The sequence below is a fragment of the Lagenorhynchus albirostris genome, chromosome X (assembly GCF_949774975.1).
Source record: "Lagenorhynchus albirostris chromosome X, mLagAlb1.1, whole genome shotgun sequence".
NCBI lineage: Eukaryota > Metazoa > Chordata > Mammalia > Artiodactyla > Delphinidae > Lagenorhynchus > Lagenorhynchus albirostris.
Genome location: NC_083116.1, coordinates 39066162 through 39080070, shown reverse-complemented (window position 1 = coordinate 39080070; position 13909 = coordinate 39066162). Strand labels below are relative to the sequence as shown.

At 37.7% G+C, this 13909-nt stretch overlaps 1 protein-coding gene across 1 annotated transcript in view; it reads left to right on the top strand.

Moving 5' to 3' along the window:
* TBC1D8B (TBC1 domain family member 8B) overlaps nucleotides 1-9467 on the top strand; it is an 82456-nt gene extending 72989 nt beyond the window's left edge. Inside the window, exons 18-21 of the mRNA XM_060138111.1 lie at nucleotides 1068-1151; nucleotides 2632-2688; nucleotides 4033-4130; nucleotides 5952-9467. Of these exons, the coding sequence (XP_059994094.1) occupies nucleotides 1068-1151; nucleotides 2632-2688; nucleotides 4033-4130; nucleotides 5952-6347 (635 nt within the window). The 3' untranslated portion in view covers nucleotides 6348-9467. The remainder of the gene's footprint in view (nucleotides 1-1067; nucleotides 1152-2631; nucleotides 2689-4032; nucleotides 4131-5951) is intronic.
* The last annotated feature ends 4442 nt before the right edge of the window (nucleotides 9468-13909 follow it).

The following is a 13909-nucleotide window of genomic DNA, read 5'->3' as shown; positions in this document are numbered from 1 at the left end:
ACTTGCTCTGTCGAGGTGTTTGCTTTACGTGCATTCTTTTATTTAGTTCTCATGATATCCTTGAAAGGTGGTATTATCCTTCCAATTTTGATGATACGGAAACTAAGGGAAAGATTAAATTTGCTGAAGATCACATAGCTAATAAATTGGTTAGCTGAGATTCAAACTGAAGTCTGACTCCAAAGCACAGGTTTCTTTCTATTCTACCATACTGCCTTAATGTTACCACATCATTCCACTTTACTTAAGTATTTCCCTCTGACCTTAAGAGGCAGCCTTTTCCAGGCCTGATCCATAATTGGGAAACCAGTCTTAGACTTTAAAGGAACATTGCAAAAGTACCTTTTAGCTTAGATAGGGTGATTCACACACACACAAAAAAAAGTACCTCATAATTTGTCTAAAGCTACACCTAAGATCTTTTAGAGCCTTCCCAGGATAGTTGGGAACCATTCTTTACCAGACCAGAAATCTAAAAGCCATCTTTAACCCTTCACAAACTCAAGTCACAATCACAGCATTTAAAACAAAAGACAAACCAAATAATAACTATGAAGGACTTTACATTGTCAAGTCAAATTAGAATGTCTAATATTGCCATGGAATGAGTACGCTTTCAATAGAAGGATCAAAAATAGAAAAAACACTGTGTATCTGTTAGAGCACTCAACTTCGTGTTTTCCTTCTTATTAAAGACGTTTTTAAATGACTGAGGTCACGTTTTCAGAGATTCCCAAGTGCCAGATTTTTTAAACATTTTTTAAAACTTTTTATTTTATATTGGAGTATATCCGATTAATCCATATTTTTAAATTTCAACTTGTAGTGGCTCTTGGAAAACTATTAAAAAGCAAGAAATTTGGAAAAATAATAGAACACAAAGTGATCAAGTACTTCTTGTTATTTGCTATACGGTAGAGTAATACTACTTCCACATTTCTTCACGTATGTCTTTTTTTGACAGGGACCCTTTGTTTGATTCTCTGCCCCCAGATTTCATTGATCTATTATAGGACTCGTTTCTGTCCCTCATTGTTATAAATGTGATTTGGGTTATCTGTTTTCAGCTTATACTGAAGTGAAGTATAAGGACCCTTCAAAGGGAGATGAACTTTCCAAGGAAGAATTACTTTATTTCAGTCAGCTCCATGGTAAATATCTGTTTTAAATTTATCTGTTTTGGGACTTCCCTGGTGGTCCAGTGGGTGAGACTCCCTGCTTCCAATGCAGGGGACCCAGGTTCAATCCCTGGTCAGGGAACTAGATCCCGCATGCATGCTGCAACTAAGAGTCTGCATGCCACAACTAGGAGGTCCGCATGCTGCAACTAAGAAGTCTACATGCCGCAACTAAGAGCCTGCATGCTGCAACTAAGAGCTGGCGCAGCCTAAATAAATAAATAAATTTATCTGTTTTGATTATTAGTCACCCAGAGGTCTTTCTGGCTTAAACATTCTTTACCCAGCTACCACTAGTAAAATTTGGGTTAATTATACCTTATACTTCTTTTGTGCTACCATAACACTTAGCACAGTCCTAAATGCATGGTAAGTACTCTATAAATATTTGACTGATTAACTAAACTACATTTTGGGTTTTGATTTATGGAATTTCTTATTTACTGGAGAATTAGAAAGAAAATGCATTTTGTTTCTACTTCTGTAGCAGAAATTTCTAAAAGGTATCCAACCATTTTTTATGCCTTGTTAAAATGCGATGAAGACAATAGAATCTTTGATGATTGAAGGTCATAGCTATTATTCAAACAGTGAATACTTATCATAAATCACTGTAGGTGTAGGAGACCGGGATGAGTCTGTCTCCAAGACATAATTTGGAAGGGTTATGAGCTAATTTTTGTGTCTTTTGCTTCTTTTTCATAAATATGAATGTCTTAAAGAGGGATAAGTTCTTATTAATGTATGTTTATGTTAGTGTTTGAAGTGACCTTACAAATCATCCAGTCAAGTCCCTTAATTATATAGAGGGCACTGAGGCCAAGAAAGGAGAAGTGACTCGTGTAAGAGTTTTCAATGAGGTTTTACCACAATCAGGACTAGTAGCTCAGTCTTTTGACTTCCGGTGTGTGTTTTTTTTCCCCTAATAAAAGAAGTAATACAATTTAATTCGAAGAAAATCACAAGGAAGAAAATACCACATACCACCCAGAAATAAATACTTAATATTTGGTATACTTCCTTCTAAGATTTTTGTTTGTTTGTTTTTTGCGGTACGCGGGCCTCTCACTGTTGTGGCCTCTCCCGTTGCAGAGCACAGGCTCCGGACGCGCAGGCTCAGTAGCCATGGCTCACGGGCCCAGCCGCTCCGTGGCATGTGGGATCTTCCCGGACCGGGGCACAAACCCGTGTCCTCTGCATCGGCAGGTGGACTCCCAACCACTGCGCCACCAGGGAAGCCCTGAGATTTTTTATATGGATTTTTCCCCAGTGTTCTTTTTAAAGTTCTTGAATACTTTGCCATCTAATGATAGGAGGTCAGGTTAGCTATAATTGGTTTGATGAATTGAAGAACATAAAGTGTGCGTATAAGTCTTTATATAAAATATTATTTTACTTTCAAAAGGTATTTGTTAAATATTTTACAAAATGCAATTGTCCTCTTTTCCTCTAGTTTCCAAGCCTGCAAAGGAGAAGGAAGCAGAGTCAGCAAAAAACAGCCCTGAAAAAGGTATATGATCTAGGAGTATCATTTAGTTTAAATTATTGTTTTTGTAAATAGGGTTAACTACACAAAGGGGAAACGTGGATTCCTTTTAAAGTCTATTGATTGATTTGTCCTGAGAGCTTTTTCAGTTCCTTTGTTTTAGTTTAACAATTTCTTCTTCTTCTCTTGATACTTAAGTCTCAGAAGTTATAGAAAATACAACTGTAAATGACCTGTATTTATTTAATTTTATTATTTGAAAATATTAATTTTAATTACATAAGTAATAGATAATCCTTATAAAAGGAATTTAAATGGTACAGAAATCCTCATACCCTCACCCAACCCCACCCTGAAGTAAATATGAAAACATTTTGGTCTGTATTCTTTCCAGACCTGTTTCAATGTATAAACAAATATAGACATCTCTCTTTTAAAAAAGAAACATTTCATAAATATTGTTGTACAATTTGCTTTGATTTTGTAGTATATCATGGACATCTTTTCATGTCAGTACATTTGGATCTATCTTATTCCTTTTAATGGGTGCAGAGTATTCCACTGTTTGGTTGTACCATCATTTATTTCAGTAACTAGCTCAATATTGATGAACATTTAGGTTGTTTCCAATTAATTATATTGCAAACTATTCTCCAACAAACATTTTTATACTTACATTTTATAATACTTTTGCACATATTTCTTTAGGATAGGATAAATTCATAGAGGTATGAGAATGCTGGATAACAAAGAATATGTACATTTAATATTTTGATAGAGGTTGTCAAATTGTTCTCCAAAGGTCCATCATTCTTTTTATGTTTTTGAGTAACATTTAGTTAAAAAATAATTGCTGAAGATCTGCTTAAATATGATAACTTTGCCAGGTTGTTCAGTATATCCTAGTTTTCTAAGAGATCTAAATAATTATTAATAAAGTCCCATTAATATCATTGTGAATGATGGAATGAATGAATAAGTACTGTTTTGAATTTTTGAAAAAGAGTCACCATAGTATGCTATGGTAACTGCATGCTAAGAACATCATATAGAAGCTATTTTAAACTTAGTGGTATGCATGAGAACATCTACATGAAATTTACATCATGTACTGTTTAATCTAAAAGGCATCCTTCTTCCTCTAGTCCCCAACCTTTCCAAAGTAAAAGTTTTAGTTTAACGGAAGTGGAGAATGTATTTTGAGAGCCAGTGAGTGAAATAAAAAGTATAGTCAGATCAATTTCTGGAGTAAAAAATGTGGAATCTTATATCTCAATGAAATATCTTTCAATCAAAATTGTTCTTTTGGGGATTTGGGAAAATATAATGGGCTGTTCATTATGAAATGGTTTTATTCCCCTCATTGAGGAAAAGAAAAAGTTGACATTCAAGCATATCTAAGTCAATGGCAAGAGGAGCTTTTGAAAAAAGAAGAAAACATTAAGGATTTACCAAGAATGAATCAGGTATAGTATTTTCAAAGAAAAATTCTGGTTTACTTGTGTGTTTTTGTATAAATGAATGTGGGTGTATCCAAATCTAAAATAGCTAACATGCTATTACAAAAATAAATAATCTATGCATCATCTCTGTAAGTTTCAAATGAGTATAGAAGAGTGGGAGTAAATTTTTAAATGATTTTCTGCTGTAAACATTTAAATGCATCTGGAGTTTCATCACAGTCCTCTGCTGTGACATTTGTACCTATAGAAAAGATGTGTGTATAACATATATTTCAGTGTTTTTTATTTCCCGCTTTATTAGAAATGTTCACTTATTCAGTAAACATTTCTTAGTGCCTACTAGATGACATGCCCAATGCTAGGTAGTGGGAATAATAATTAAAATAGGTCACACCCTAGTTCCTAATCATCTTAAACCTGCTCAGACAGTATTAATGACTACTATTGACACAATTCTATTTTTTTTTTTTTTTTTTTTGCGATACGCGGGCCTCTCACTATTGTGGCCTCTCCCGTTGCTGTGCACAGGCTCCAGACGCGCAGGCTTCAGCGGCCATGGCTCACGGGCCCAGCCGCGCCGCGGCCTGTGGGATCTTCCTGGACCGGGGCACGAACCCGTGTCCCCTGCATCGGCAGGCGGACTTTCAACCACTGCGCCAGCAGGGAAGCCCTATTGACACAATTCTAAATCCATCTCTTTCTTACACACTATTCAGTCATTATATGTTCTTATATTTTTTAATTAAAATCTGTTGGTATAGGGACTTCCCTGGCAGTCCAGTGGTTAAGACTCTGCGTTCCCAGTGCAGGGGGCACAAGTTTGATCCCTGATCGGGGAACTGAGATCCCGCATGCCACACGGCATGGCCAAAAAATAAATTTAAAAAAATTGTTAAATCTTTTGGTATAGATACTGAGGATTCCCAGAACTTTACCAAAATGAGATATATGAAATAGCGTAGTTTTTCTCAGTGGACTAGGTAATTTGATAGTTAAATAAGTACTTTTTAAAATTAATCATGATATATTTATTCTAAATTTTTAATAAATAAACAGTATTACAGACTAAGAAAGAAAGAAAACTTAAAGTATGGTACAATACATTTTTATGAAGTTTATCTTTTTTATTTGCTTTTTATTTACATATAAACTTTTCTGGTAGCATGATTGACTTACAGGACTTTTGTGTTGGAATAGTTTCTTTTTTAATTGACAAACATCTTCTAGGAATGTCTATGAATTATCTAGAGGCAATTAGCAGACAATCCAGGTTATTACTTTATTTGGGCCCCACCTTAGCCTTTAAAGAGAAACATGTCCAAATGGGCTCCTTAGAGCTACCTTGTGCTACTAGATAGGTCCCAAAACATTCTTCCTTATATTTAAGTCATCCTAGTTGAGCTGCCTACTCTAGCCCTTTGGGGAGATCAAGGGGAACTCATTCTTAATCTGTTCATTAAAATTGGTTAATGAATGAATGATTTACATGTAAGGAAATATGGGACTTTGCCTAATTAAAAGTACCACCTAACATTGATGGAATGCTGGCAGATACTGTCCAAGAATTATTGTATATATAATATATGTATATAATTTACTGTTATTAGGCAACAGATGAGAAGTCTTAAGTGGAATTTTCTTTCATGGTTCATACCCATCTTTCTAGAATCAAGATTTATTTGTGGATTAATCATCAGTTCTTATAACTTCTGTGGTGAAGGTTATATGGTACAAATTCTAAATAGAAGACTATTCACTTCTAAGTTCTCCTGATATTTGCTAAGTCTAATATCAAATGTGATATTTCTAACTTGTGTCTTCTAGTCACAATTTATTCAGTTTTCAAAGACACTATATAACTTATTTCACGGGGACCCTGAAGAAGAGTCATTATATCAAGCCATTGCTGTTGTAACCAGCCTTTTGCTCAGGATGGAAGAAGTTGGAAGGAAACTCCATAACCCTGCGTCATCAACCAAAGGATTGTCTGGTGCAGTCTGTGCTTCTGGAGGACCCAGTGAGGGGCAAACAGAGAGCCACTTAGAGAAAGATCCCTCCTCTCTCAGGGAAGAACCTCAGTGGTCATTTGCATTTGAACAGATTCTCGCCTCTTTGTTGAATGAACCAGCATTGGTGAAGTTTTTTGAGAAACCCATAGATCTGAAAGCCAAACTAGAAAATGCAAAAACCTCTCAGTTAAGTTCTAGAACCAGGAAGTAAATCTTTTAACAGGAATTGCTTATTATAGACATTTACCAAGATTCTCATAGGCGTCAGCTTGATTTCTAGGAGTAGGGATCAGGGATTTTCTTGTTACCAATGTATTTGAAGGTTAAAAAGAAGATATTTGGAAGCACAATGATTCATTCCTTTGTGGTGTTGTCTAATTTTGATATTCTCTAATACAAATATACTTTTTATATTTCACAAGGTATGCAATATCAGGGGGAGTATGCTAAATGCTAAATTTTACCACCAGAGGGCACCACCATATCACTTTCAGCAAGGAAATTACTAGTTTGTGCTGCTATTTACATAGGAATTACTGATGATTTTTGAAAATGTGGTGTTATGTTTGAGTGTTAGTGATGCTGACACATCATATTGATAAATCCTACTTTCCAAATTGCCTCAGTCCTATTAGAATGCTTTAGAAAAGCAGGCTCTTAGATCTGTAGCCTTAATTATCTAGAAGATTACCATATGGGAACCTCATTTTCACGTTATCTAACTGAAATAATATTAACTTTTTAAAGTTAATCTCATTCAGTCTTCTAATAATAAATGGCTTTTTAATGAATTCTGTCTTCTCCCTACCTGAGCAGTTCAGAAGCTGCTGACACACTTGTAGCTCTGTTACTGATAAAAATAAAGAACTCAAAACTCTGGGCCGATACAAGGAAAAACGATTTTGGATTTGGATTTGAGCTGGTTAAAGCCAGCCAATTCAGAAGGGTTAATAAACAGTACAATTAACTGTGTACAGGTCTCTCATTAGACTGAGAAATTACTTGAAATTCCTAGCACTGCTCTTTGTGGCATTTGTCTCAGAGTAACTTGAGACTGCTTTGGTTCTAGTTTTAGATTTTGGATTTTCACCAGTCATATTTTAAGTTACATTAGATAGACTGAATTATTGTATTAGTCTGGCAAGTTCGTAAAGTATATAGGCATACCTCATTTTATTGTGCTTCACTTTATTGCGCTTCATAGATACTACATTTTTTTGGTTTTTGGTTTTTGGGTTTTTTGGCTGCTGCAGCTTGCAGGATTTTAGTTGCCTGCAGGGATTGAACCCAGGCCCTCGGCAGTGAAAGCGCAGAGTCCTAACCACTGGGCTGCCAGGGAATTCCCACAGATACTACAGTTTTACTGAAAATGAAGGCTTGTGGCAACCCTGCGTTGAGCAAGTCTATCAGTGCCATTTTTCCAACAACATTTGCTCACTTTGCATCTCTGTGTCACATTTTGGTAATTCTCGCAATATTTGGAACTTTTTCATTACTATTATGTTTGTCATGGTGATCAGTGGTCTTTTTTTTTTCCTTGTGGGTTTTTTTTTATTCAAACAGAAAGTCACAAAAATTATAATCATCCTCATCAGTTCACTCAATCCTATGTAATTAATTTTTTTTTCATCTTGATCTTTTGCTAGCATTTTTATGAATTCATCAGTTTTCCATTAGAGTTCTGAAAATGCTTATTTATTCAGTTCAGCAGTATAGTCAGTTACCAGAAACCTGTACTTGTCAGTCTTTTCCATGAATTCCTTGAAGATGAAACCCTTTTATAGGAACATTTTTGCAAAAGCATCAGAGTGCATCCATTTACTGTCTGTAAATGACAAAAGAGTTAAATGATCAGTGATCTTTGATGTTACTAATAGGACTCACTGAAGGCCTAGGTGATGGTTAGCATTTTTTAGCAATAAAATGTTTAATTAAAGTATGTACATCATTATTTTAGACATAATGCTATTGCACACTTAATAGACTATAGTGTAAACGTAAGTTTTGTACGCCCTGGGAAAACAAAAAATTCATGTGACTCGCTTTATTGCAATATTTGCTTTCATCGAAGTGATCTGGAACCAAACCTGCAACATCCAAGGTATGCCTGTACTTGTGCGTAATGATTGTTAAGATAATGTATAGAATTTTGGCATCTATCTAAAAAGTTGTAATCTATTTGATTTAGATGTGTAATTTCTATATACTTTATGCTGCTTATATTTCAGTCATTACAATGAAAGTTCATTTAGAGATAATGGGCTTTGTTAGCACTTTAAAGAAAAAAAACACACCTATCCAATCTTCTGTGCTGTTTCTGATAAGAACAATTTATTAATCAGTTGATTTAGGAAATTGTGGGGAGAAGTCATCCACTGGAGCTTCTTTCTTCACAAAAGACTTTGGTTTTAAGCCTTTTGACTTTTCAGATTTGAAACAATGAAAGGGCAGATATCCTTTAGGACAACCCAAGAAGTCTCCCTTTCTGGAAAAGAATTAGTATAGTCAGCCTTTGGCAAGAATCCAATGTGAACAAAGCCTAACACAGAGGGCTTCATCACCACAGGATATGTTATTTTCAGAGATATTCAAGAATTTTCAAGTTGACCCTTTGAAAATTTTGTAAATTGAGCTTGGCCAAACACTTACTAGTAGTGTCTTGAAAATTATTTTGTCAACTTTGTCTTCTCAAGGAAATTACCACTTAAAGAGATGGTTGGTAAATAAACATCTGTGCCTTTTCTCAGAAATTATTTGCCTGAAACATGTCCAAATTTTAGAGTTTAGTTAATAGTTTATATGTGAACTATCACACATCTGCTATTAAGCAATGATTGTTAAATTACACTACAGTAGCTCTATAAAGACACAAGGCTCTATGCTTATATACAAAGGCACTATTGCACATACTTTGTTGAACATTTTGTCAATTGTATTTACAAAAAAGATACTTTCTTAAGAACATACGTTATTAATATTTGGTGATTTTTAAACCAGAATATTGAAGATTACTTAGTATTGTATTTTAGCCTAGATTAATTAAAATTGAATACCTAAAGATTTCTGAATTGCAGAAAGATTATAAATGCAAGTTAAAAAGACGAACATTTATTTTATGTGTCTGCAGGAGACATAAGCTGAACACATAGTTTTGTAGTTGCTACCTTGTTAAGCAAATGGGTTGTTCTTAATGTTTAAAATCTTATGTAGTTGTGTCACACTGAACTAGTGCATTATACCTTATGCATTAAATTGTTAAGGTGGCTTTACTGGTCTTTATAAAAAAATGTTAAAAATCTGTTAAATAAATATGAAGAATGGCTTACTTAAAGATCTTACTATTATTTATTATGATGTACTTTTATAGATACTTAACTCAGTTATCACTTGAGGACTTCCCTCCTATATTAGTTAAGTTTCAGTTGCAGAGAACAGAATTAATTCTCATTAGTTTAGGCAGGAAAAGATTTATTACCAGATATTAAGTGGCTTACAGAATTATCAAGAGGACTGACTCTAAATTGAGCTTTCAAGAACAATTTCCAAAACTATACCACAGAACCAGGCCACCAAGGGAGTTGCTAATTCTTCTGCTGTTAGGAAACTGCTACTTCCTACTCCATGATGAAAAGCCAGCACTACAGCTGCTACTTCCAGAACCACGCTCCACCTGCTATGATTTATACCAGCAAAATGGATGCCAAGCGTCCTGCCTCTCAGCACCCACAAGCTAGTGGCTAAATTGCAATAGAACAACCAAACATCTGAACAACCATGTTCACCGGCAGAAATGGCAGAAACTTAGCCTCCACCTTCCTTCTGCCATTTAAGTCTCACGAGTGTGCATCTCATTGGCCTGTAATATCTCCAGAATTTTAGTTGCAAGGGAATCTGGGAAATGTACTCTTAGCTTTTTAGCCCCTGCAGTACAGGAAGGCACACTAAGAGCCTGGAATGGACATCGAGCACTATATTTGCTTTCTCTTGCTGTGTAACAAATGATCACAACACACATTATCTCACCATTTCAATGCGTCAGGCCTCTGGGCTCAGCTTAGCTGGGTCCTCTGCTTAGGATCTCATAAGGCTGCAAAACCAAGGTGTCAGCCAAGCTGGTTCTCATGTAGAGGCTTAACTGGGGAAGAATCCACTTCCAAGCTCACTCAGGCTATTGACAGAAATCATTTCCATATGGTTATAGGTCTGGAGGCCCCAGCTTCTTGTAGGTGGTCTCCTGGAGGCCACCCTCGGCTCCTAGAGGCTTTACTCAGCTCCCAGCAACTGCCCTCAACTTCTTCAGGCTGCCCAACCTTGCCGTGTGGGCTGCCCTCAAATGGCCACTTACTTCATCAGTCTAGCAAGGAGAGTTTCTAAAGCAAGTCTGCTAGCAAGGTAGCGTCTTATATAATAAGAACCTAGGGGCAGGACAGGAATAATGACGCCGATGTAGAGAATGGACTTGAGGACACGGGGAGGGGGAAGGGTAAGCTGGGATGAAGTGAGAGAGTGGCATGGACATACATACACTACCAAATGTAAAATAGATAGCTAGTGGGAAGCAGCCGCATAGCACAGGGACATCAGCTCCGTGCTTTGTGACCACCTAGAGGGATGGGATAGGGAGGGTGGGAGGGAGGGAGATGCAAAAGGGAGGAGATATGGGCATATATGTATATGTATAGCTGATTCACTTTGTTATAAAGCAGAAACTAACACACCATTGTAAAGCAATTATACTCCAATAAAGATGTTTAAAAAATAATAATATAGTCTCACAGTAGTGACATATCCCCTTTGCCATATTCTGTTGGTTAAAGGCAAGTCACAGGTCCCATGCACTTTCAAGTGGGGAGGATTACACAGGGCATGAGCATCAGGAGGCAGGGGTTATAGGGGGTGCGTTGTAGAGTCTGTCCACCACAAGCATCTATGTTATTCACCTCTTTTCCCACGCAGCACACCCTTCTTCCCATACTTCTACATAAGAACTAATAGCATCAGTGGTATGCTGCTGCCTGTCATAACGTAAATCTCCCTCATACCAACAAAAATGCACTAATCTTCTCTCCTAAGGGAAAATCCAAGTTTCTGTTGGTCACTTGGATCCATCGATGGGTAATGTCCACTCCTCCTAATTCAATCTCAGTCCCATCTTGATATCCTGTAACGTGTGGACTACAAAAAGTTAACTACTATCAACTCACCTTATATAAAATAGTAGAGGAGAAGTAGGGAAATAAATTGATTACTCTATATAATTATGTACCTAAAAGAGAAAGGCAGAAACTATGGGTAGCTACTGCAGTCCTCATTTCTGCAACTGGTCATCAGACCATAGTTGTGTTTTATTTATTTAAAGTATACAATAAATTACTTTTTGGTGTACAATTCTATGAATTTTTAAGGCAGGTATGTATTCCTGTGACCATCAGCACAATTAGAATACAGAGCACAATTAGAATTCCCTCACCCCATAAAACTCCCTCATACGGTCCATCCCTTCATAGTCACCACTCTCTCCCCACCCCTAACAACCACCCATCAGTTTTCTGCCCAACATATAAAAGACCAGATGTTTGCTTTCCCAGAATCCCTGCCCCTTGTAGCCATGTGACCAAGGACTGGTTAATCAGATGCTTCTGCCTGAATTTCTCAATCTATAGCAAAGCAGGAGGGAAAGTGGAGAATACATTCTGGTGGCAGTGGTGGCATCTCCACATCAACACTCTGGGTCCGAAGTAGGACTTAAGGTGCTTGTGGATGTCCAGACTTCATCCCCCCTTTTTTTGAGGGGGGAGGTTCTTAGTGCATCTTTGAGCCCCAACAGTTCAATAAAGTCTTTTTCTGCTTTTGCCAGCCAGAATCTATTTCATTGGCTATCTAAAGTAAGATTGATACATGTGACACCAGGAGCCCTGTAGCACTGAATCCCTCGAGGTCAGGTAAGCAAATTATCCTGGTAGCTGCATTCCTGGGCTTCCAATCACTGGCAGAAGGGCATTTTATCCTTAATCTCACATTATACTGCAGCTTCCATTTCTGTCATCAGAACTCTACCTTTTCTGCCATCCCAAAAGCACCAAGCAGTAGATTTCCTAGCCTCTAATTCTGTTTGTCTTCCTTTGAGGGTAATGTCTTTTCTTTATGGCTGCTTTTAAGATCTTGGTGTTGCCAATGTTCTGCAGTTTCTTACGATTTATCTAGCTTTTAAAAAAGTCATGTTTGGCATTAATTATTAAATTTTGATTATCAACTATCATTCTCCAAGACCTGCATACCTTTTGCACGGGCCAAACAGGCAAGTTAAATGAGGATGTACTAGAAACCACCTCCCACCTCACATACACACACACACATCCTTCAAATCTTCGGTGGGCACTCATCTGTGTGATTTCCCCAGGGATACAGTATTAACAGATACAGTGAATTCTACCTGGCCCTTCCTACCATAAATAGCCCTTATTACACCGGTCAGGGAGCAAAAGTGGTAGGTCTGCCAGTGGCTGGGTATTGCTATTTCAAATATTCATTCATAAACTAAGAACCATATGATGTACTTACAGATCCACTGGACCCATTGTAGATGGATTCAGGGTAAAATTATATTTCTTAACTCCATGAGCCCTGACTCCAACCAATGGATGACCGTTGTGTTCTAAACTCTCCCGCTGCCCCCAACACTGGTCCTGGATGAATGTGAACTCATAGTCAGTGTCCAAAAGACTGAGAAGTATGAGTGTTTCCAGTTGCCCAGTGCATGGCTACCCTGGTAAATGACCACAGGCCCCTCTGGCTAGAAAGATAAAGGAAATCTAGGAAGAAAATCTACAACACATGCTTATGGTATTGCTGAGTCCTTCCTCAAGGGTACCTGGCTTTCCCTTCCAGGGCCTCTGGGTGTGTGAACTGACTCATATCTGCAAATAGGTGAGACTCATATCGAGCAGGACCCTGTGGGGCTCCTGGGCACACAAAAGCCTTCCTGTGTCCCCCATTTCTTGATTACAGGAAATAGGCTTCATTCGGCCTCCATGACCTTCCCTGGGTTCCAGGGAGCAGGTTCAAACAGTTGCTAATCAGGGAAGGAAGGGGACGCGGAGACAAGGAAGGAACAGTCAAGAGAAACAATAGTGCAGCCTTGGGGCAGGGTCCTGGTTCCCCCTTGAGGGACATATATTACAGTATCTTTGACCTGTTTTGCAGATACTGAAACCACCACTAGGTGGGAGAAGTTAACTGTATGTTGCCCACACGCACGTAGACCCCAGACCAGCTGGAACCAGAAGGTTGATGATGCTGACGACCACTTACTTCACCACCAACCAATCAGAAGCATGTCCACGAGCTGATCACGCCCTCTTTGAACCATTACTATAAAACTTCTCAGTACCCCCTCCAGGTCGGGGACACACAGTTTGAGGGCATTAGCCCGCTGTGGCCCCCTTTGCCTGGCAAAGCAATAAAGCTATTCTTTTCTGCTTCACCCAAAACTCTGTCTGAGATTTAATTCAGTGTCAGGGTACAGAGGCAGGATTCGGCTTCAAGAGGCCATGAATCTCCATCATAATAACTCAAATTAGATCTTTATTCACCAGAGAGAACTGTTTCGGCTACGCGGATCAAGTAGGAATTAGTAGGTTGCTCATCTATTTCCATCTAAAGTATCTGAAGAACAATTAGCCATTACCAAATTTCTCTGCAGGTCAAAAACATTCAGATTACTTCTCTGACCATGCTTCTGTCATGTTCACCATGCTCACCCCATCTCTGGTC